This window comes from Callorhinus ursinus, unplaced genomic scaffold (genome assembly GCF_003265705.2).
Source record: "Callorhinus ursinus isolate GAN/ISIS: 27379988/994484 unplaced genomic scaffold, GSC_fseal_2.0 scaffold63, whole genome shotgun sequence".
NCBI lineage: Eukaryota > Metazoa > Chordata > Mammalia > Carnivora > Otariidae > Callorhinus > Callorhinus ursinus.
The window spans coordinates 3686077-3710957 of NW_027397125.1; the positions used below are offsets into that span (position 1 = coordinate 3686077).

Below are 24881 nucleotides of genomic sequence, written 5' to 3' on the forward strand. Positions count from 1 at the left end.
AACAGAGGCTGAGATTGGAAAATTATTAGCTTTGTATTTAGCGGCAATTGGAAATTGCTATAGAGACTAAGTAGCAATTATATCGATATTCTTCTCCTTTACAACTGCCTAGGCTGGTGCAGAGATCTCGACCGTGAACCCAGAACAGTATTCAAAGCGCTTTTTGGACTTTATTGGCCACATCTTGACGTAACCTCCCACATGGCCTTGGACGGACATGAGCACGGGAAGGACAGAGGTGGCTTCGGTGTAGAAAAAAATGAAAACCAAACTCAGTGAAGCACACCTCCTCGTTTACATCTTCAGGCCAAGATGACTGCTTTGGAGGCTACTCGCTTTAACAGCTACCTGATATTTCCCAGCATCGTTCTAGCTATTTCTGACACGTGTGCGTGCGTGTGTGTGTGTGCCTGTGCGTGCGTGTACGCGTGTATCTTAAAAAATAATTAATTAATTAATTAATGCAAACCGGTCAGCTTCAGTCAGAGTGCATTTGGGCAACAACCCTCTGATTCCAGCTGTGGATGGATGGATGGATGGATGAGCACATGCGGGGGGAGGGGGCGAAGATGAAATGCATGTCAGACCAACCATGTTGGCATCGCGCGATAAACTGTGGATCAGTTTATTTTTTGGAGTTGAAAGATGTGACAGTATTCATAATAATAATGAAGATAATAATAATGATGATAATAATGATGGTGATTAAAAGAAAAAAACTTACTGCGAATGTTACATTTCTACCACGCACGCGGACACTCCTTAATAGTTGCCCCCCAAGCCCCTGGCGCTGGGCGGGGGGTCGCTGGCATCTCCAGCACGCCCTGGCTCAGGGTTCTGCCTCCACAGTGTCGGGGCTCCCGGCGTCCAGGGACAAAGGCCCCTCCTCCAGCAAGAAGCTGATGCCCCTAGTGACTCTTGTCTGTACATTTTCACCTCAGTAAGTATGTCCAGGAAAACTGCTTACTTCTCTTTTCTTGCCTGGAGCTTCTTCACTGTTACACTCTTATGTTGCAATATAGGAATTAACGCTACAAAATAAAAATAAAGCTTACCTGCAAAGTGCATAGTTTTGGGCAATGGTATCTACATCTCCTACTGTGGGAAGGTGAGCAAAGCATTAGAACTCTGAATTCTCCTGTTAACGAAGGCAAATCTGAATTCTAAGATGTTTATGTTTCACCATTGGTTAAACAGTGGTATTTTGTTATCAATTATCCCTTTAACTGAAACCCTCAATTTTACTGTTTACATTATTAGGAAAACAGGGATATTTTTGAATCTAAAAATTTAATGTACAGCATGTGATTTTTTGAAGTTTACATGTAAAGTCATTTTACAGCGTAGGTGAAATAATGTTTGTCATATTTTGAAATGTATCCTGCAGTCATGTTTTTGGGTGAATGTTTTATTCAAGTACATGGTAGGCAGTCTTACACAATAAAAGGAAAAGGGTGTTTTGTTTCCTCCAGATGTACATTTACCAACCTGATGATTTTTTTTTTTAATGTTTAACCCAAATCTGGTTATGTAAGTTCATTGCCCTAAACTGTGCTGTTTTAATCAGTTTATAAATTTCCAACATCGATCACGTATTTACCAACTTTCTGGCATTTTCTGAAAGGCGTCAAGCTAAAATATTAGACTTGCTTAGAGTAGGTTATCAACTTATACACTGTGCTAAAGCTGTGCCTTTGAAATTCTTTGTTTAAAACATGAGATGATTTTTGTAGGCAGTTTCAGAAAAGAAAAAAAAAAATCCACCTTTCAGTGATTACTTATAACTCCGCAAACCGCCCCTGCCATACTGCCTCTTCCAGGAACTTTACTTCAGGGTTTATCAAGACTGTGACTGTGCCCACTGGGTGTGGGTTTACTTCGGAGAACACAAGGTGATAGCAAATCAGGATCTCTGGAAGCCAGCAGCAACGCCATTCTACGACTAGTTACTGACTTCACCCAGGTTTGTTAGCCACAGTGGGTAATGCTATCGCCATGGTGACATGGCCGTCCAAAGCTGTATTTCATGCATTCAAAGTAGTTGAGACTGTGATCTAACCCCCCGCCCACCATTCATCCTGGCATCGAGTCCCTTTCAGTGTTCTGAAGTTCTACGGTGGTTTCTGTGACCCAAGACTACAAAAGTGAGACCCTGAAGTAAAGATAAGGTACACATACATTATTTGAGTAACTATTTCCTTTGTGGCCAGTCTGTGTATGCTTTTAGAAGTTTACAAAACGCTTTATTTTTTGTCTGTAACAGTCTCTGTCGTTCATTTCTGTCGATAAACTGTTTGGACAGAGTGAGGAAGTTTGCCTTGTATCTCCTAGTGCTAACAATACACTCCAGTCATGAGCCAGGCTTTACAAAATAAAGCACTTTGATGACTCACAAGGTGGAGCCTTTGTTCCTCTCTCTCGATTGTGTTTCTCTCTATTGCAAATAAATTTTAAGTACTCGGTACTAAGACTACCTTTAGCTGATCCTGGAAGAAGTGAAAGTGAAATTGAATCAAATCTCTTTCGAGCTTTGCCTTCAGCCTGTGAATTATTTTATTAGTAAATAATAGAAGCTTCCCCACCAAAATGGACTCACTGCAAGATGGACAGGCAGAGAAAAGGAATCTCTTTAGTGAATACCCTTATAAAGCATACTGTTTTATTTGTAATTTTTACCAACCACAGTTCTGTGTCAGCATTTTTCGAAACTTTCTTGGGCTGCCCCTGGTGGAGGAAGGCTGTCTGACAGCATCCCACTGTCGCTGGCGCCAGGTGAGCAAACACAGTCCGTTTGGCTAAAGCACTTGTTTGGAAAACGCCTATTTGTTCTAATGCAATTGATCTATGAGGGAATGATTTGAGCATAACGTGCTTTTCCCATTTACTTGTGTGCACTTCGGTCCACCAGGAACATGAGATGAACACAGGAAATCACACACCCACCCCCTCCAACATCGCCAGCTCCCCCCCGGTGCCTCCCCCTGTGCGTAGTCACGCTGGTCTGACTTGGGGTCCCTCCCGCCTCTGCTTTACAGCAGTCCAGAGATGCGGCCCTTCCGAGGCTCTCTCCCACAGGTACCCTGCAGGTCCTTTTCAAGATAACCTGCCACATTTATTGGGGTATTTATATGTTTCCTGACCATTTAGCAATGCTGAAAACTACTACTGTTTTTATTAGGTTCCTCTTTTTTTTTTTTTCTTTTTAACTGTATCAGTGATGAAGTTTTGGGTTGTTGTGGCCCTGCGCTCCAGTATTCCCATGAGCTCTGTGGGTTTTATTGTGCACGGAGCAATGATTTAATCTCCTGGACTGAATTCACATTGGTCCCAGAAAATTGGTTACTGCTAATTCATAGAAGGACAAAAGCTGATAGGAAGCATTAATCCTTGATGCAATGCTTTTGGAAATAAGCGATCAAGGGTTAAATGAAAGGGACTAAGAACTGGGGATGATTAAGTGGTCATGTACATAATGTATACATGTATAGTATGAAGCGGCGTAGTGAAGAGAGGGCAAGGCCAAGAGATGGAAGATGGAATTAAACCCGGGAGTTCTTAACATCGGTGGACTCTGCAAGCCCCCAGCCACCACTGCACCTGGAACGTTTCATTAGCACAAAATCAGCAGTCATGGTCTCTATTGCACATAAAAGCCTTCTTCCAGTTGGCAAAATAACACCCCCCATCTCTTCCTCCCCATCTTCTTCAACAGCACTTTATTCAGCTCCAGCCACATTATCTGGCGCTATGTTAAAAATACAAAGGTCTCTCTCTCTAAAGGGCAGAAACTTGCTGGGCCTTGTGGATCCCCACGCACAGGAGTGACAGGCACGCAGTCCGCCTGCTCACACGCCGACCGAACTGCTTTCTTTAAACAGTTGGCCTATCAAAGAGGCACTCCTGGTAAAGTGGCCCGAAGACCAGGGAAGTGTCTCTGGGAGAGCAGAGTTGATAAGTTACTTAGAGCAATTACCCAAAGTTCTTTCATAAAAGGCAGCCCTAAAGAGTACAGTTGGGTACCTTTTCATCTAAGCCGAATGCCCTTCAGAAGTTTGTTTTAGCCCTGTTTTTGCGATTGGGTGAAAATCCAATCCTGCCAAAGGGCAGTTAAATGCCAGAGTCTATAATTTTCTCTCAGTCTTAAACACTTGTGTTTAGTTTAACTTCTTAAGAGAAGGAACAAGAGGTTACGATTTCTCAGAATCCAGTGTGACAGATGTGTGTTACAGAATCCCACACTTCGTGCTGGAAGAGGTGTCAGAGAGAAGGAAAGCCTGGCCCGCAGAAGCTCAGTGACTCGCCGGAGGTCACAGGACAGTTCACAGCAAAGCCGGGGCCGGCGCTCTGCCGCAGCTCGAGACTGAGAGTCGAAAGCTTGAACGATGGACCTCGTGCCCTCTGGCGACTCCAAGACCTCACCACCACCCTTCCTGGGTGAGCACTCCTCTTTCCCTAATCCCTTCCGCTGGGTTTTGAGAGCCCTCCCTGGCCTGCAGCCTCCTGCATTTTATAACAAATGTTCTACACAGTTCATTTTGTGAGAGTTAATCTATATTATTCCACTTCTATCATTTTTTCTTAGTCCAACAGCTTTTTATTACTGTCACTTGACAGTATAAATCAAGGGGTCTCACTTCTGATGAATGGCCAGTTTGGAAAACACAGTCTTAAGTGACTAATCCCTCCCACTAAATGAATCACTGGTTTTAAATACTTTTTGCAATATGCGTCTCTCTGTTTCTCTCTCTCCTTTCTCTCTCTCTCTTCCTGCCTCCCTTTTCTATACTTACAATATACAAACAAGGTAGCTTCTTACTGATGAGAGCAGCGAACCACAGCCTGAGGGCCAAATCCAGCCCACCACATGACTTTTGTAGTTTTACTGAAACAGCTATGCCCATTCACGTATTTTCTATTGCTGCTTTCAAGCCCCAGTGGCAGACTAAGTTGTGACTGAGACCTGACACCCATAAAAGCTTAAAACATTTACTATAGCCCTTTGCAGAGAAAGTTTGCCGACCCCTGAAACAGCCTCATTTTAGTACCACAAAGTAGTTTCCGCAAAACCACGGACTTCAGCTACAATTGCTACATCATCCACAGAGATCTTCCTCCTCCGACCTGGGGTTGTTGGGATTTCTTTCATTCTTTTACTAAAGTTGTCGCAACTTCATGGCTGCCCTCAGTTTTTATTGAAGTTATTACTGCCATTTGAGTTTGTTTGAGTAAATTGCTATGGTCATCTTAAAGTACCATCACAGTCACCAGTGGAATTGACTGTCTGAGAAATCCACTTACAAAAGGGTCATAACTTTAAGTCATTCAATCACTTTGTTAAGTCCTATAAAAACAGATGACTGAGTTCTTCAACATGTGACATTTTCTTAACAAATTTAAGGTAGTCATATACACTTTAAAAAACCTTTTTTTGGTCACAGATAGTATTAGTTAAGGAGCCTATGGCAACAAATACGCGCTACTTTTACCTAGTTTTACCAAAGATGATAGTACTAAAATATAAGAATTTGGTCAGACTGTGTTTACCTAAAAATTGTTTCCCCTTCAAGCTTCCTGGTAGTCGGGGGGTGAGTAGCTTATTAGCCTGTGGATTTGGTGCCTTAGATGGCCTCAGATATTTTCCCCCAAAGTTCCAGAAGGGAGCTTCTTCCTGCTTTGGTTGTACTTACACATCTCCAAACCAAGGTTTGACCAGGCAAAATGAGGGAATTTTCCATTTAAATTCTGAGAATAAAACTCATCCTTCCACCCCACTCCACTCCCACTTTTTGTCCAGATTGTAAAGTTAATTTCTGAAAATTAGCAGGTCTACGTTTCTAAAAATAAGTAAATAATCACAGAATGAATGGACTGTGTTACTGCAATGAATGCAGATGCACTGCAGGGCATGCAAAGCAGAGAATCTTCACATTGTCAAGCACAAGGCTCCCGAAATCAAACACTGAATGTTTAACTATGAAGCCATACATTTTTTTTCTTTTAATATCTTCCTACACGGGCTTAGGAATTTAGCTTTTAATTAAACAAAGGGCCATAATAGCCCTCTTAGCGCAGAGGGCAACGCGTCAGTCTCATAAACAAAGTGCCATAAATAGAGCATTGCCTCTCTTTACCAAAAATGCCAAAATATACAAATGAACTGTATGTATTGATCACAGCTCTAGGGGACCGGATGGACTAAGGGACATTTGGGATTTGCTGACTGGACACACAACCACTGTTCCCATGTGGGGTGGGGGTAGGATACATGGATGTGTAGATGCTCTTGGCTTTTGGTCCTCTAAATGCTGTTGTATAAAAAGGTTTTTAGGTCATCAGTGTGATGAGATTTAATTTTGACAAATTAAAATTTGTCAAAAAAACCCACAACTATTGACTCAGGGGTCTGTGTTGTGCTAAAGCATTTTCCTTCACATTCTCTCACTTAAATGTCATACACATGGTTTTATTTTTAAATAAAAAATTTTATTTATTTTTATCCTCCTTTCACAGTGAGAAGACTGAGGCTCAGACAGGTTGGTAAACCCTCTGAGGCAGTAAGTCACAGGGCCAGCTCTTCAGCCAGGCCGTCTTAGTGTTCCTTGTACTGAATCAAGTGTTCTTTGCACTGTATCACATCACAAAGTTTCCCAAAATATTAGATGCCCTCAATTTCCTTCCATTTAATGCACGTGGAGTCAAACTGTCAACTAAAACTTTGTACTGCATCTGATTTGGACAGCCACAGTTGGCTTGGTTTCCCCCAGAGACCCCATGAAAATATTTGATCAAATACTAGTCCAGGTGTCGCTGGGAAGGTATTTGTAGATGCGATTCAAGCCTATGACGAATTTATGTTAACGAAGAAAGATTAGTGTAGATGATCTGGGTGGGCCTGATTCAATAAGGCCTTAAGAGCAGAACTGGGGTTTTTCAGAAGAAGAAGAAATTCTACCTGTGAACAGTAGCTCAGCTCATGCCTGAGAATTCTAGCCCACCCTTCCCAACCAACAGCCTGCCCTCTGGTTTTTCAACGTAACCTAATAAGCCCTCACAATCATAGAAACCAATGCCTTGTGATAAATCACTTAATAAACAGCTTTGACTGGTTGTGTTTTTCTGGCAGAACCCTGACTCATACTGATCTTCCACAGCTTTTTCAGTAAGGGGAAAGGCAATGGTGGAATAAAACCCTCCGAAAATCCACTTCTCCATGAAAGTAATCAGAACACTTGCAAAAACTGTCATCATCAACTTTTTCAGAACTCTGGATATTAGCCAAAAACCTGCAGCAATCTGAGGAGCTTTTATTCAAGAAAACAACTGGATCTTGGGAAGAAGTGAGCTTTTCATGTTTTATCTTTTACCTTATTCCCAGATACACAAAAACCGAAAATCTGTCACTAGCAGATCCTCCCTATATAAACACTGAATGAAGTCCTTCAAGCTGAAATGAAGATGTCAGCAAGATAGTGGAGTAAAGCCCTGGCCCCTCCTTCCCCCGACAAACACACCAATTCAGCAACAATTCAGAGACAGTCTCTTTCTGAGAAATCCAGAAACCGAAAGGCTCTTGCACCCGAGAGAACACAAAACCAGACTCACTGAAGTCAGTAAGCAGGTCCAGGACAGCCTCTCACGGGAGTCCCTGCACCCGGCAGAGCACCCCGTGATCAGGAAGAGCCCTCCTACCTCCCTGCTTACCCCAGGGGAAGGCAGAGGTTGGTTTATACATCCAGCACCCCAACTTTTCCAAGAGGTCTCCCCAGAAGACTAGCTTTTATCTTGCCAGTCTTGGAGCTCCGACAGGCCTGGCACAGTTAGCTGCCTGGGGAAAAACGGACACAGCAGCGTGGGCCAGTCAATGCCATAGACCCTCCCCGTGCCTGGTACAGAGCGAGTGGATGAAAAATCCCTGTCAGTTGTCAGCTGCCTCTAGGGAGGAAAAGAGTTGATTTTTATGCCCACCACCCCAATTTCTCCAGGGCTGCCCAAAGAGCTAGCAACGGTCAATTCTGAATCTCTTGGCTAGTCAGCACAGTCTGGTTGCCTTGCGGAGAACAGAGATGGTGGACTGAACTGACAGATGCCATAGCCCCCCACGCCCCTGCTCAGCACAGAGGAGACAAAAATGACAGCCGCCTGCTTCTCCCTGAGGAGGGAAAGAGTTGGTAGAGGTCCCCACAATCTCTAACTGGACTGAATGACAAGGGTCTTCTGTACAAAGCCAGTCCACGAAGCAGGAGAGGTGCCTGCTTTGCCTAATGCATGGATACCAACAGAGTCAAGGATGATGAACAATCAGGAAAAGATGTGCCAAACAAAGGAACAAGACTTATATCCAGAATTCACAAAGAACTTTTACAACTCGACAATCAAAGAGACAAATTTTAAAATGAGGAAAGAATTTGAATAGATGTCTCTCCAAAGAAGATATACCAATAGTTAATAAGTACATGGAAAGATGCTCAGCATCATTAGTTATTAGGGAAATGCAAATGAAAGCCATAAATCACTTCACGTCCACCAGGATAGAAAGAATCAAAAAGACAGACAGTAGCGAGTATCGGTGAAGATGTGGAAGAACTGGAACCCTCAGAGTGCTGGTGGAAATGTGAAATGGTATGACCGCTTTGGAAGGCAGTCTGGCAGTATCTCAACTGGTTAAACATAGGTTACCATAGGACTCAGGAATAACACTCGTAGGTATATCCCCAAGAGAAGGGCTGCATTACTTCTGGAAGCCTGAGGGGAGAATCCATTCTCTTGCCTTTTCCAGCACCTAGAGTCTGCCTATATTATGGGCTTGTGACCCCTTCTTTCATCACCAAAGCCAGCAGTGTAGAATCTTCAAATTTCTCTCTCCAACTCTGCTTCTCTCATCACATCTCCTTTTTGATTAAATTAGCTAGTGGTCTATTTGTACGTGTTTTCCAAAGCACCAGAATTTTGATTAATGGATTTCATCTATTTTTTTTGTTTTCAATGCCATTAATTTCTGCATTTACCTTCATTATCTTTGTTGCTTTCTTTTGGTTTTATTGTTCTTTTTTTTGGTTTTATTGTTCTTTTTTTCTAGATCTTGAATTGGGGATCTAATTCATTAGATATTTTCAATTTTTAATTTTAATTGATACAGGTGTTTAGGGCTATGAGCTTTTAAATGATCACTGCTTAGAGACATTTTAAATATGTAACTATATAAAAGTTTTATGTATATATTCTTGATTTATAGCCTTTTCATTATCATTTTTCAGATTCTGTAATTTTTGTGTATATTTCCCTCCTAGCCCAAGAGTTTAAAAGAAATTTTTAAAAATTTCCAGGTGGAAGTGCTTTTTTGTTTTTAGTTTTGTTTTTAATTTCTAACTTATATTGTGTTCGGAAACTTTTAGTAATATTTCACTTTGATGAAACCTGTCAATGGTTTCCTTGTGCCCTAATATATGACCCGTTTTCCGGAATGCTCACGTGGTCTTTAAAAGAAGGTATATTCTCTACTATCAGGGAGCTGTGTTTGAGCCAAAGGATCCTAAGGCTGAGGGTGCACAATTCACTCCAGCGATGGCGTTGTGTGGGCTCCACAGTAACTGCATGCCCCAGTTTCTGTTTCCCTGTTCAAGTTCATATACACTTTCCGGCGGCCAAGAGCCCGCTCACCGCGGTCACACGCCGTGACCTGACTCTCGACTTCACTCTAGGCTTGCTCGGCTGTCAAATCAGCATCCAAGTTTTTGCTCACCTCTTTCGGATGACCTACAAATCGAAATTTTCCTGTAGTCTTTAACATCAAACACCCGGCCAGTCTCGTGATCTCACCGCCAATGAACGAATACCACACCGGGAAACACCCGGGAGCCTGGGGTACCCAGCTGGCCCGGCGTCACTCCGACCCAGCAACCCGCAGCCGGGTCCTCGCCGCCATCTTGCGTGGCTGACCCCTGACCCTGCGCGCTGCGGCGCCGAGGGCCCACGACGCAGGCGCACTTTCACTATCTTACTAGGCATCCCGACTCCCATTGCGAATACCCAACATACACGGTCTTAGTCTACTTTCCTCTCTTGCTCCTTTCTCTTACTATTTTGAGTTACATTTTTTCTACTTTTTCAGATCATATCATCTTTATATATTATTCTTTTACCCATAACTCCACCCTTATTTTAGCCTTGGCGCTGTAATTATAGGAAATGTTCACCATCAGTCCTTTCGCCAGTTTCTCCCGTCATTTCATACTGGGTAAGGTTCATTCTGTAGCACCAGAGCAGACAAGCTTTCTCACTGAGGAACCTGACAGTAAATATTTTGGGCTCGGTGGCAATCTGTCAAAATTACTCAGTCTGCTGTTGTAGTGCAAAAGCAGCCGTGGACGACACATAAATGGACGGATGTGGATAGGTTCCAATAAAATTTTATTTACAAAAAAAAGGATGGCCAGTTGGCTGAGCCCTGCTGCGTTAGTTAATTTTACATGTCAATTTGACTGGATCACAGGATGGCCAGATACTTGGCTAAGCATTATTTCTAGGGGTGTCTCTGAGGGTGTTTCTCTATGAAATTACCACTTGAATTTGTAGATTCAGGAAAGCAGTTTGCCTCCCCCCAGTCCCCAGTGTAGGGGAGCATCATCCTATGTTGAGGACCTGATTAAAACAAAACAGGAGAGGAAGGAAGAATTCAGCCCTTCCTGCCTGATCACTCGGGGTTGGGACATTAATCTCCTGCCCAAGGCACTCGTGGTTCTCAGGCCTTTAAACTCTTACTGGCTTTCCTGGGTCTCCAGCTTGCACATGGCAAATCATGGCACTTCTCAGTCTCCATAATTGTGTGAACCCAATTCCTTACATAAATCTCTTCCTGTATATACCATCCTATTGGTTCTGCTTCTCTGGAGAATCCTAATACGCCTGCTTCTAATAAATTCCTTTGGAAAAACACCTGTGTATGGTAGTCCCTGAGTTCTTGCACTCAGGACTGTTTCTCAATAGCTTTGATATTTGAAGGGAAGCTTGGCTGAATAATTTTCTTCTTTACCTGTGAAGTCTGGTCATTTTACCGGGCCTACAAGGCAGCTTCCAGTGATTCTCTCTTCCTGGTATTCATACCTTTGTTTAATCCTGTCCCCTCGAGTGTAGGCTGGAACAGTGACTCACTTCTAACAGAATATGGCAAAAATGATGAGATGTCACTTCCAAGATTAGGTTACAAAAAGACTCTGGCTTCCATCTTCCTCACCCTCTCTTGCTCTCCTGCTTGCACCCTCTGATGGAATCCAGCTGTCATGTTGTGAGCAGAGGCCCACTTGGCAGGGAACTGATATCGCTTCCCAACAGCCAATGAGGACTTTCTTTCAGCCTGCCAGAAACCATGTAGGTCCTCCCTCACCTGAGCCTTCAGGTGAGACCCAGGGCTGAGAACTACACCGTAGCTTCACAAGAGACCTTTAGGCAGAGACACTAAGCTAAGCTTCTCCTGGATTCCTGTCCCACAGAAACTGTCAGATAAGAATTGTTTGCCATTTTAAGCAGCTAACAGATAATAGATAACACAATAGATAACAATATACCAGAATAACCCAAAGATCATCCCAGGCTCATTGTGAGGGTGCCCACTTCCTTTTTTAAAAAATTGTGATAAAATACACATAACATAAACTTTCCTATCTTAACCATGTTTAAATGTATAGTTCAGGGGTGTTAAGTACACGTGCATTGTTGTGCAACGGATCTCCAGAACTCTCTTCCTCCTGCAAAACTGAAACACTGTACTACAAAACAACTCCCCCATCCCACCTCTCCCAACACCTGGCAACCACCATTTCACTTTCCCTTCCTATGAACTTGACAACTCTGGGTTCTTCACGTAAGTGGAATCATAAAGTATTTGTCCTTTTGTGACTGGCTTGTTTCACTTAGCATAATGTCCTCAAGGTTCATCCATACTATAGTGTGTGCCAGAATGTCCTTCCTTTTAAGCCTAAATACTACTCCATTATACGGATATCCCACATTTTGATTATGCATTCTGGACACTTGGATTGCTTCCACCTTCTGGCTATTGTGAATAATTATTACAATAGTTTTATGTGGATGTGGTCCACTCTGTGGTATTTTCATTCAATTCCATAATAGTGTGGGGAGAAGCATGGGCATGTTTTTTGTTTCTGCAGGATCCCTAATTTTTTCCTCTTCTTTCCTTCTTTTCCTTCACTGCCATATCTCCAAGAGGTACCTCCCTTTCCTATAATAGCTGAGTCTCCCCCATCCTCTGAAGCAACGCTTCTCCAAAGTGCTTCCGTTCTGCTCACTTTCAAACTCCTTTCCTTTCGCCAGTGCTATGAGTTATCAATGCCTGACTTGCATTTCAGTATTTTGTATTGGACTTTCTTTTTCTGGGGGTGACATTTTTTTTTTTTTTTGTCTTCTGCACCACTCTACTCTTTTTTATTGAGTATCTTTCGCTTCCTCTCCCCTGCTTTCCACACCCACTGGCATGTGTGATGAGTAGGTGGCAGGAGCTTTTGAATTCTGGTTTGTTTTCTACTTCGCCATAATTTGAGTGCCCTGGTATTCTGTCTCCTAGTACTGCAGAAGGTGTGGGACATGGCTTTATTTGTTCTCCTTGTTGGATTTATGGATATTTGTGGAGGATAAGAGGGAAGATTCAGAATTAGGCAGCTACCAGTGACCTCCAAACCTGAAAGTTCCAACCAAGCTTTAAATGTCAGAGTTCCTTAGGGTTTGGACCTGGGTTCTCTGCTCGCTATATGTAACTGTTTCATGACTCCAGTTGTCAATGATACAACAGTAGCCACTACATATGTATCTCCTACTCATATCGTTCCTTTGCGATCCAAAACTTCAACCAATTCATCCTCTTCACTTGGATGTTTCAAAGGCCCTTAAGCCACAGATCCTGCAAATACCAAACTAAATTCGTGCTATTCTCTCCCCCCAAACCTAGGCCTCCTCCAGTGTTTCTATCTTACTCCCATCCATTTAGGTGTATAAGCCAAAATCTTGGGAGTCATTCCTCTCCACGCTCCATTCCACCACCTCTCCCCCATATCCAATAATATCACATCCTCCTAATTCTCCTCTCAAGTATCCGTCAAATTCATCCACTTTTCTCCATGTCTACCACCTTGTTTAAGCTTTCAGAGTCCAGGGGCATCTGGGTGGCTCAGTCGGTTAAGAGGCTGCCTTCGGCTCAGGTCATGATCCCAAGGTCCCAGCATCGAGCCCCACATCGAGCCCCACATCGGGCTCCCTGCTCAGTGGGAAGTCTTCTTCTCCCTCTCCCTCTGCCCCTCCCCCCTGCTTGTGCTCCCTCTTTCTCTCTCAAATAAATAAAATCTTAAAAAAAAAAAAAAGCTTTCAGAGTCCATTCAGTTACTCAAACAAAAAACCTGGGAACTTCCATTACTCGTTTCTTTCCCTCGCCACCACAGTCAGTCAGTCAGCAGATCCTGCTGGCTCTTCTTTCAAAATATCCCATTCCATCAACTTCCCCCTGTTTCCACTGCTACCATTCTGGTCCAAACCCACCAGCATCTCTCACTGAATGCCCACTTGCTACAAGGCATATTCTCCTCTTCCTAAAAGGTAAATCAAAACATGTCACTCGTCACTCACATATATGAAACCCTTCAATGGCTTCTCATCGTCCTTAGAATACTCACACTCCTCACTCGGCCTGCCAACCTTTAGTTCATCTTGCCCCTGCCTGTTCCTTAGATCTTACCTACTCCTCTCTCGGCGGCTTCCTGTGCTCCTCCAACTATACCTGATTTGTGTCTCTTTCTCAAACAAGTCAAGTTCTTCCCAACTTAAAGGTCTTTGTGCTCGCGCTTCCCATATCCTGCAAGGTCCTTCACTGACTTGTTCCTTCTCACACCGAAAATCCTATGAAATGAAGATTCTTCTGCAATTCCCTCTTAATCATAATACTCTGTTCATTGACGTTATGATCCATCTGACAGCCTGTCATTTTTTCATGTGCACTGGTCTGCTGTATGTTCTCTGCTACAAGGCAAAAAGCACAGGTGTCGTGGGTGCCCATAGAAAGATAATTAGGCCATTCCTTGAGGAGACAGAAAGCTGCTAAGAGTAAGTGGTGCTTTCTAATTTGAGATCCAAAGGACCATGTGCCAAAAGAGGAGGTGGGATGGTGAGTAAGAGGGGACTGTTTTGACTGAGTGAACTGAGACAACATGGCACTTTCGAATGTTTTCATGTAGCTAGGGATAGAGTTAGAGGCCAAGAGCGGACAGAATGGGCGGCATATACTGTACACATATACATGAAAATGGTGATATTTAGAACTTATTCCTTTGACACACCAATCCCTCTGATAGGAATTTATCCTACAGAAATACTCAAACATGTATGAAATAATAATGTCGGCACATTCACTGAAGCTCTGTTTGTACTGGCAAAAATGGAAAACAACTTAAATATCCCGTAGACATTTATCCAAAAAAGAGGAAACCACTTGAAAAGAATGTGGATGCTCTAAATGTGCTGATTCTGGAATGATCTATCCAAGAGATACTGACAAATGAACAAAACAAAACAAAACATGGCATCCAACAGCGTATAGAGGACAATTCCATTTGTTTTAAATAAATATATACGTATGTAGATACATAGAGTATCTCTGGGAGAAAACACAAGAAACCAGTTTCAGTGGTTGCCCCTGGAAGTAAGGGGAAATATATGACTTCAAGACAGATGGGAGAGATACTTGTTTTACATGATAGACCCTTTTCTACCTTTTGCAAATACAAAATACAAATTAAATTATAACTCTTTAAAAGAGTGCTGGTATTGAAATTGAGGGAAAGGCTTTTGACGCTCAGAATTTTCTTGGTCATCACTTGGCATACTCACTACCTCTCTCTCGTTCTGGGAATTCATTCCCATTAAAATAAAGCAGCAGAGGGGGCACCTGGGTGGCTCAGTCATTAAGTGTCCGCCTTTGGCTCAGGTCATGATCCCAGGGTCCTGGGATCGAGCCCCGCATCGGGCTCCTTGCTCCGCGGGAAGCCTGCTTCTCCCTCTCCCACTCCCCCTGCTTGTGTTCCCTCTCTCGCTGTCTCTCTCTGTCAAGTAAATAAATAAAATCTTTTTAAAAATAAGTAAATAAAATAAAATAAAGCAGCAGAGTGAGGCCCCAAGGTAGGGGAGCTGGGAAGTTACCTGGATTGACCACTTGTAACTGCATTCACTACAATTTCCTCTGAGGGGGGCATAGAAAACTTGGTCTTAGACTGGTAAAGATTTGGTTTCCCTGAGCCTCCTCTGGAGTCGAGGAAGTGGGCAGGTGTCTAGGCTCCAAAGGGCACTCCCAGAAAACAGTGGGAACAGAAATGTCTTTCTCCTTTTCTCCTTATGGTGTCTGTGCCCCTAGATATTGCTACCCAAGTATTAAGCAGCAGGGTAATGCATGGCAGCTTTTTAAAGCCTGCGTGTTTACAGAGAAAGTTGTAAGTCCACCTTGAGCTAAACTCTCACCTCCACATTCTCAGCTTGCTTGTGCAGACTGTATGTTTGGTAACCTCTCTGCGCTGATGGGCCGGGCCTTCCCACGGCTGAACTGAATCACAGGGGTCAGTGATGGGACCAGATGTACACTCACCTTCTCATTATACTTTGAGTGAATGTTGATTCAGCATTTATAACTTTCCTTGTAAAAAATAGGATGTTGAACTCCCCACCCATGCCCGCTTTCTCATTTTTATTTCCTCACTCATTTTCATTTATTTATTATTCCCCAACCAGAATTCTCACAGGGGCAAAAACAATTGAAACGTGTGAGTTGCATGTCACTAGCAGCCCTGATGTTTGCACAGGAAGCAACCACAACAATGAGCAAAGGAAGGGAGAGAGCTGCTCTTAAGAGTAGGTGTCCCAGACACCTGTGAAACCAGCCCTGAGACAGAAAAAATGCTGCCAAGAAACAAGCGCCTTAGATAAATGGAAAAGGCAGACATCTAGGATTCGACTGTATAGAACTTACATCACAATCTCTCATGTAACGGATTGTATTGAACTCCTAGTATGTGTTAAGCTTTGTGTGAGCCGCTGAGGGTGTGAAAGTAAGTGAACTAAAGGAACTTCCGGGCGAGCATGGAAGGTGACTGTGACATTATGGAGCACTGAGGACTAGGGGCCCCTCCCCCACCGGCCATCGCTGCAGGTCTGGGCCCCTGTTCTCTGCTTACTTGCTGCCTGTGGGTATTTATGTCTTCCTAGCACAGTCTGCACTTCTGAGTGGAAAGCCTCGAGGGTCTTCTTTCATGTGCCAGCATGAGAAGAGCAGAGACTCGAAAATCACGCAGATCTGAGGTTGAATCCCAGCTCTGCAGCATGACCCTGGGCAGGTGTCTGAGTTTCTGTTGCCACATTTATAGAAAGGAGATATGATGCAGCTCACATGGTTGTTTTAGTGATCGGCTAAAATAATACATGTCATTGTGTGCTACTTTTAGGACTTAGCACACAGTAGGTGCTTAAGTCCCCCAGATCACTTAGGACTGTATGTATTCATCAGATATTCTAATTTATTAATTAGAAGAAATCATTGGATCCATTTCCATGCAACCATCTAAGATGATAGATAGGTACAATATTACAGATGCTGTGTAGCTGCAAGAGATAGGTCAATGTTCTGGCTTCAACCATATTGCCACTCTTTCCTAATGGTTTCCATTAATGAACCAAGTTGTCCAAAAATTGCCCTTCCCTCTCATTCCTTCTTCCATTCAAGTTCTCTTTCTTATATATTCATAGATGTCTCAGAGCAAGGTCAGCCATGTCTGCTTTAATATGTCATGCAGGGTCAATGTTTTAGGGTTGGGATTTGATGTGTAGGTACGATAAAGTAGATTACAAGGTAGTAGGAACAAATGGGCCACCAGAAGGGACAGACTGTGCACTAGACGAGGTGGTGTCTTTTCAGACTGTTGTAGAATAAAACACAGTGAGGAGAAGCTTATGACTTCACAGAACCAGCGGGCCTCCCTCAGGAGCCCAGGCTCTGCAGGAAAGGGAGAGAAAACATGGGTGGGTAAGGAGTTCTAGCTGACCATTCACTCCACACACCAACCTTCCAATGACAATTTTCTCCCAGACAGAGGATGTGACCGACTCTCACCTCCAGTGACAGAAAATGGCTTTGCAGTAACTGGTAGACACATAGCTCTGATAGGTTTCCTACTGGGACCAGAATGTTTTCTAAAGCTGTCTTAACAACACGTTAGAGATATTTTTCTTCTCCTTTACTCTCCCTCATTACCATCTAGTTCATTGCTCAACATCTTCCCGAAACCTTCCTCTGGCTGGTGGCTTCCATCCTGATTTTTCTCTATAGGTAAAATGTGTGCAGGCCCCTCTGTTGAAGTATTCTTTAGCAGATCTTTGATGCAACCCGGGGGGGGGGGGGGCGGAAAGCTTTCCTGGACAAGAAATTCAGGGAAAACATGTTGATAAGGGTGTTGTCTTGGGGCAGAAAGAGGACTGGAGGTTAAGGGAGAGTAATTCCCAGATTCTTGGATGTTGTGAATAAGTGATCCTTAGCTGTTTTACTAAATTACAAAAATAATAATGAAAACTTCCAAAATATTTCTGTAGAGCAATGAAAACGTTTAAAAAACATAAGGAAAAAAATCCATCGATCCCATTAAGTTGTAAATATAGTCCAGATCACAAAGAGAAACCATGACACAAATTCCAAAACCTCAGGGTTTTTTGCTTGTGGCTTAAATCAGCCAATTCTTCTCACTTCCAGAGGGTCCCTTTCTCAGAGGCCCCAGCAGCCCACTGAGAATCCCACTTAGCAAAGGTCAAACCCATCAACAAAGGTCAATGCTGGCGGCCCCCCTGCTGTAAAGTTCTCTTGTCAAAATTTCAGGCAAAGATTAGATAATAGCATGTTACATAGTAAAAGCAAGAATAAAAACGTAGGTAAAATACATTCCTATTTATCAAGAATCAAAGTTATCTGAAAACAAGAGTTCACAGAATGCTTTTGCTGAACCGCACAATGATAAATGATGTCCGGGCAGGGCAATATCCTAAAGGGCTTTATGACTCACCGAAGAATCACATAAATCATGGTGGGGTTGGTCTGTGCGGTGTGAATGTTATTAAGGCTTTTGAACACTTTTCTGAAATTAAGTGGTTCATTTAGGGCATATTAATCAACTTAATCAGGAGTTCCCATTTCCCAATCATTTGGGGGCGTGGGTGGGTTCTACAAGAGAAAGCACTGACTGACCTTTTTTTGTGATCACAAAACCTTTCACTCGGCCCATCCAGTCATCCATCCAAACAACAGATCTTTATTGACGCCTGTGTTTCGTGCTGGGAGCTCTGTGGTGCTTGCAATTCTTCTATTCACCCAACACCTCCTCTGACCCAACTGTCCTTTTCTCCCCCTCTGCTTCTAATCACTTTCTTGTCTAGTCATTTGTGACAGAAATTGGGAAATAAAGGCATGCCCTGTTTCCGCCAAACTTCTCAGAGGTATGCAAAAATTTACTCTTAAATGCTCGGGGCTGAGATGTTTCCACAAATGCACAACTCCCTAGGAGAAATATTAGGGACTTTAATGAAACAAAGTACTCATTTATGCCCTGTTTCTAAAAGTCATGTTTTTATGGTGATTTCATGCTGGGAACCAAAGGCAGACATCACCTCATTTGATGGTGACGTGGGTTTCACATATTCACCCTCTGGTACCTGCTCCCCAATCTGCTGCTAAGAGCCTCTCCCAGACCGAGGCTGCTCAGATGTTACAACGTCTGTCAAGTGCTTTTTCAAAAATAAACTTCCCAGAGAATCTCACTTTCCCTTCATAGTTCCTCAAATTCGGAAAAAGAATTCATTACGCATGAGATCTGAAATAATAGGATTACCTTCTCAGCAATTAAATACTTAGCCGTTCTAACAGCACGGATGGGAAACCCAGCCAAATGCCTCTTTCACATAGGACAATATTTTAACAAGGCGATGTTGTCAACTTCTTTTGATGAAGACACACTTTCATGGAGTTTTAAAATGGCTCTTTATTCGCAAACGCTAAGTGTAACCTGTATAAAATGTTCCTGTGGTTGCAAAATTTGTCCCAACTTTTTTTTTTTAATAATCAACCAAAAGTGTCCGGAGTCCCTCTAACAGCAGTGGGTGCTTTCTTCCTTTAAGTGATACCCCGATTTTTCCTTTGAAACCCTGGCCTCCCTAAAAAATGTATCCACATTCATCTCCGCTGGCTTTGTCAGTGACTGCAAGGTGCTTGTCAGCACACACTGGGTTTGCTCTGTGTCTTTGAGCCGCTCTTTCTCCCCCAGCTCTTAATACATGTTGACTTTGAGATCCTGGTCAAGTTATTTTAAGGCATTTGAAAAATGTTAAGTGTTATCACAGGGCAAATAAATAACAAAGATGAGTATGGAAAGAGCGAGTAACATCATAGCCGAACTCCTGGCCCCTGAGGTGGGGGCTGCTGGAGGGAGCAGTTTGGTGAGGCCGTACCTCTCTTCCAGACACATCACCTTCTGCGTGTTTTCTGTATGTGGCTGCCACGTGCCTGTTTTGCCAATAAACAATAACTCTTAACTCCATTTAATAGTGATTTTTATTGACATGCATGTCTCTGAATCTGGCCTGCATCAGCCCATGGCCCTGGGGCTTAGAATAATCTGAAGAGGTCCTGGATGGGGACCTCATAGGTCTTGATACTATTTAAGGTGTCTCTTCTGACTTTTATGTGAACTCTTCATAGAGGCTCATAACACTCCTGGAAAGGTGGTTTCCGCTGATTTCCAAAGACAGCAAAGGAGACACGAAAGGCTGAAAGGTTTCTCTAGCATTACACAAGGCTCCCGTGGTTCCAGCGAAGGTTCCAATTTGATGTGTCTAATGCCTCGTTTTTAAATCTTGCTAGCAGAACATGCTCCCTCCCTTTAGGCCAATAAGTCATATTAACCCAGGGATTGATGTTGCTATTCCAATCTAATCATAAAGGTCCCTTTCAGTAATGGGGAAAGGACACATTTGCATATATCGCTCAAAGTCCATTGTCCTGTGAACACTGCCGCCGGCTAAACAAAGGCTTCCTCACACATTGGAATCACAGGGGACTTCAGAATCTTATCTATCTCGATGGTCCTGAATATATGGCCCATGTCACAGTATAAAAATATGACTGTCAGCTCAGGACAGTTTTGGATATTATAAATGCCACAGGAAGGGTGTGTGTGTGTGTGTGCGTGTGTGCGTGTGTGTGTGTGTGTTTCATCAAAGCTATTACTCTACACAATCATTTTTCCCCCTATGACCCTCTCTGTAATTCCTCATTTTAGAAGCAGGAGGGGAAACAGGATGACTTGTGTTGGCATAAGTGTGTGTACAAAGTGCTGATGTACCTATTGATTATTGTGAACCGTGGGTTTGGTTTGGTTTGGGTTGGGTTTTTAGCAGCTTCTCCTTGTTAACAGAGAACAACTGACAGATGAGAAGATCAACGTCACTAAGAACCACCACCAACTTCTGTCTCCTTCCCGCTTTAGCCGTGATGAACTGAAGCGCAGGGGCCCAGGACACGCAGTGCCTTCGTCCTGCCCTCACACGAGCCTCGCTCAGCATCTTACCTGACATCTGTACCCTGCCAGTCTCCAGGCCCTGCCTTCTAGCCTAGCCTTCAGATTCGGGAAAGAACTGGATTGGCTGCTGGCACTGGAAACGTTTCTCTATGAATGCTTTTTATATGGTTTTGGCAGGCGCATATAATACCAGCGGAGAGAGGAGTCCTACTGGCAAGAGAAGCTAAAACCCGTAACATGACTGTAATGGCCCTGGGTGCCGTTTTACATGTCATGCTTGCTCGAGATTTATGTTAAAATCAACCTTGCAAAGAGATTTTCAAAAAGTCTATCAAGCTGCCAAAATTCAAACAGCTCTTTCTTTACTATCCAATGACAGTCGGTTTAACAACCGAAGCAGCTGGTACGAACTGCCATTTCCCCGCAGTCTGGGACCTTGCAGACCCCGGGTCGCATGTCACCAAGCGATTTTCATTTCCCTTACAAACGGCTGACTCCTTCCTGTTACCCCCTCTCCTCACGTCTCCTTACTTCTCCTTTCTGATTCTCGATGCTTTCTGTCCAGACTTGGGAGCAACCCGAGGGAAAGGATACTAATGAATCCAAGGTCATTGAAAGGAATGTTTTCACTTGGAAACCACAATTGGAAAGGCTCCTGCTTCGCCCTGGAGCCCTCCCCTCACACCTCTGTGCCGGGCCCGAGCGTGTTGGTGTTCACACTCACACACTAACTCCTTCCCGAGCCGGCTAGTTGTCGTTGCTCCACACATACCTGCTCCCCAGATCAGCGCACCTCTCCCGGCCCCGTCTGCCCGGGGCGGGGGAGGGGGCCTTCGGTGCCACTGCCTGCACCCCCACCTCCACCATCAGGGACTTTTCCACTCCGGGGAGAGCAAACACCTTTCCGTATGCACACCTAAGCGGGATTTATAGCTCCCTTAGCTGGCTGATCCATGTACCTGGCAACTTACACGTTTTCAGTTGCTGCCTCTGACAAATGCTGAAGACAAAATGACTCCACACGTGAAGCTGCTTCACCTGGCTTCGGCTAAACTAGGATGGGGACGGTGCCTCTCATAAGAAGCTGGTCTAACAACAAACCAGGAAGGTTTTCTTCTTCTTCTTCTTCTTTTCCTTTTTAATGTATTCATAATGGAGCGGCCACCTGCTTCCAAGAAGCAGTTGAGGCTGCAGAACCAGGCAGGCACATAATGAGTTTTCATGAGGACGCAGTGTCTCAGACGCCCAGTGAGGGACGCAGGGCTACCAGCTACCGAGGGACAATGCACAAGGGCAGGACTCAGTAACCACCTTCAAGGAGGAAGGAGGCTGCCCAGCTGTTTTCCATTCTGAGTGAGGACAGGAGAGAAAGAAAGAAACCAAGGTAGTCACGTTGAGATGACCGACTTGCCAGGAACGCGGGTCCAGGACTGAGGTTGCACCACTTCGCTTGGGGGCCTCACCCATCCCCACCACAAGAATCAGGTGAGTCCCCTCCAGACGCAGGGTTCTGTGCAGGAACTCCGGATCCCTGCATGGACTAGGCATCCTCGCAAGTTTATTTGAATTTACGGCATTTGATATTCGCTCTAACGGTTTAGATACGAAAGGCGATGGTGCTGACCGTCCAAGTAAGAGAGCACAGCACGGCCCCCACGCACACCAGCTGCATGCTGGTGCCCACTGTCTGAGCCAGCCGTAATGCCCACATGGCCGTAGGGGCGCAGGGTCTTCTACACATGGGACCCTCGAATGGGCGCTTCCGAGAGCAATATGGAGGATGGTTCTCCCCTGAGAACAGGGCAGGTTTGGAGAGGACGCCTGTGCCCTTTGAGGACAGATTAAAACTTGGATGGTGCAGAGAGCACCATTTCTCTTCTCGGTTGGAATGACCCCCGTTCCCAGGCCAGGTAGCTAGCCCCTGGGGCTCCCACCTCTCAGGGCAATGTGTCTGTGAGCCACTGAGCGGAACTTTGCACAGGTCCTCTCCTCAAGGGCCCCTCAAAGTGTCTCGGGTCACCATACTCATACTTCTACAAGATGCCCACTGGGAGTCACATGTCCAGGTGTCCAGTAAACTCCAAATCACTGTGCCAATGTTAATTCGTCTTGTCTGATGGATGACTAGTATGATCAAATAAAACTAGCCTTGTTACACCATAGCTCGGATCCATTGGTGATGGGGCCAGGACAGAAAGAAAGGCACCCGATCTGCAAGACCATATATCCTCAGAAATAAAGTTAGGGTATCAGGCATGTCTTGAGGAAAAAGACTTGAGGGGTGGACACCAGGTCAGCTGCTAAAGGGGTCAAAGATTTCTGGGAGACCTAGGAGCCCAGAAAATGAGCACTGGTTAGCCCAAATGTCGAAGATGGCTCAAGCTCCCTGCCCTTTCCCTCATATACTTATCAGAATCTTTTTCTAAAACACTGACCTCATCCCTTTACTACCCTGTTACAAAAAAAAACAAAAAACAAAAAACAAAGTCTGTTCCCACCTGCCCTCCAGCCCCCTGCCTGTAAGATAAAATTCAATCCCTCCCACGTCTCTCCATGCATTCTAGAACTTCCCCCAATTGTTCATGGACCCCTCTGATTACATGCGCTGCAGTTCTCAAAGGGACCCTCTGTTCTAACCATGCTCTAGCCAGGGCCTAATTACCTGAACAGGCTCAACTTAGGTCCACATTTCAGTTTTGTGAGCAGGAACTCGTGACCAGAAAGGACTTTCCTTTGTCTCTCCGTCTATCCAGTTACACCTATTCTTCACAGCTTTGCCTGATGGTTCCACACACGTTTCCCCCTTCCCTGCCATGGTGCCCTTAGAACCTAACCGAAGTACCTGCACATGGTTAGTACTTTCTAAATACTTTTGAAGAAGTGAGTGGCTCTGATGGGCACAGGGTAGGCAAAGTCAGAGCCCCAGTCCTACTAAGGCCCACTCAGTTTCACGTCTCATAGTCTGGGGCTAGATGCATCACTAGCTTTCTCGAAAATGTCTTTATTCCTAGGTGCCCATGGAGAGAAGATGTGCAGAAATCCATTCTTTGAAGAATGTCTGAGTGCATGTTTTGATGGGGTAAGTCCTATCAATTAGAAAAGGTACTAAAGTCTTAAGATTCATTTGTTCATTCTTTCACTCAACATGGAATTCTTGCCTCTGGGGGAGACACTGGGACGCAAAGCTGTGGAAACCTCTTCCCCCTCCTCACTCCCACCACTGAACACTGAGTTGAGAGGACAAGGCAGGAAAAAAACCCACAAACCCAGTAAGGTTGGATGTGCCCCAGATACTTCAGGTGCCAGAGCAAGAACCCTGGTTCAGCCTTGAGAAGGGCAGGGGGCTCCCACAGAAAGTTGGGCACTTAGGCAGCAGCTGCATGGGGAGCAGCGGCACCCACAACTGAGTGTGAATCTGTGACCGGAGCAGGAGGGGGCCACATGGAGGCCTGGAGGGTGGGCTGAAAAAGCCTCATCTAACCCACTACAAGAACTAACATGAACAAGATGGCCGATCCCATGGTCCAGGAGTTGGTGAGCATTTGGAATGACTGCAACTCTCAGACACTAGTACGAGGCATGCCAAATGGTCCAGCCATGTGGAAACCAGTTTGCAATATTCTTATAAAGTGACACACACATTTACCACACAATGCAGCAATCCCACTCCTGGGCATTTACCTTCGAGAAATTCAAACACGTGCTCACACGAAGACATGTACGCAAATGTTCCTAACAGATTTACTCAGAATAGTGAAAAACTGGAAATAACCCAGTTGCCCATCAACTGTAAATAAATACACTAGTTGTGATATGTCCACACAATGCAATACTAGTCAACCATCAAAAAGAACAAACATCTGATACACACAATATCATGGACAAATATAAAAAGCATTATGTGAAAAGAAGCCGGGTACAAAATAATACATTCTCTATGATTTCTTTTATGTGAAATTCCTTTAAAAAGGCAAAACTACAGTGACACAAAGAGAATCAATAGTTTCCAGAGACTAGAGATAAGGGAAGGGTGATATCAAAGGGACATGAGCAAATTGTTCTATGTTCTAAAAGTGGTGGCGGTGGTTCCCTGGATAACACATTTCATCAAAACTCACTGAACTATACATGTAACATTAATGAATTTTATTGTACATAAATTATACTTCAATAACGCTGATTGCAAAAAGGGAAGGGAAGGGAAGGGAAGGGAAGGGAAGGGAAGGGAAGGGAAGAAAGGAAAGGAAAGGAAAGGAAAGGAAAGGAAAGGAAAGGAAAGGA

General features: G+C 44.2%; 1 protein-coding gene and 1 long non-coding RNA gene across 7 annotated transcripts in view; one reads left to right on the plus strand and one right to left on the minus strand.

Annotated features, from left to right (window-relative positions):
* LOC141371258 (uncharacterized) overlaps nucleotides 1–9892 on the minus strand; it is a 47378-nt gene extending 37486 nt beyond the window's left edge. The window contains exon 1 of the long non-coding RNA XR_012376067.1: nucleotides 9740–9892. This is a non-coding gene — a long non-coding RNA (uncharacterized lncRNA). The remainder of the gene's footprint in view (nucleotides 1–9739) is intronic.
* The window catches only part of PIP4K2A (phosphatidylinositol-5-phosphate 4-kinase type 2 alpha), a 213769-nt gene that overhangs the window by 169402 nt on the left and 19486 nt on the right, over nucleotides 1–24881 (plus strand). For 5 of the 6 annotated variants that reach the window (XM_025891928.2, XM_025891929.2, XM_025891930.2 and 2 more), the window contains one exon: nucleotides 113–2395. In XM_025891928.2, the coding sequence (XP_025747713.1) occupies nucleotides 113–193 (81 nt within the window). In that variant the 3' untranslated portion in view covers nucleotides 194–2395. Of the gene's footprint in view, nucleotides 1–112; nucleotides 2396–24881 lie in introns of those variants that run through there. The other variant, XR_012376066.1, reaches the window with a different exon arrangement.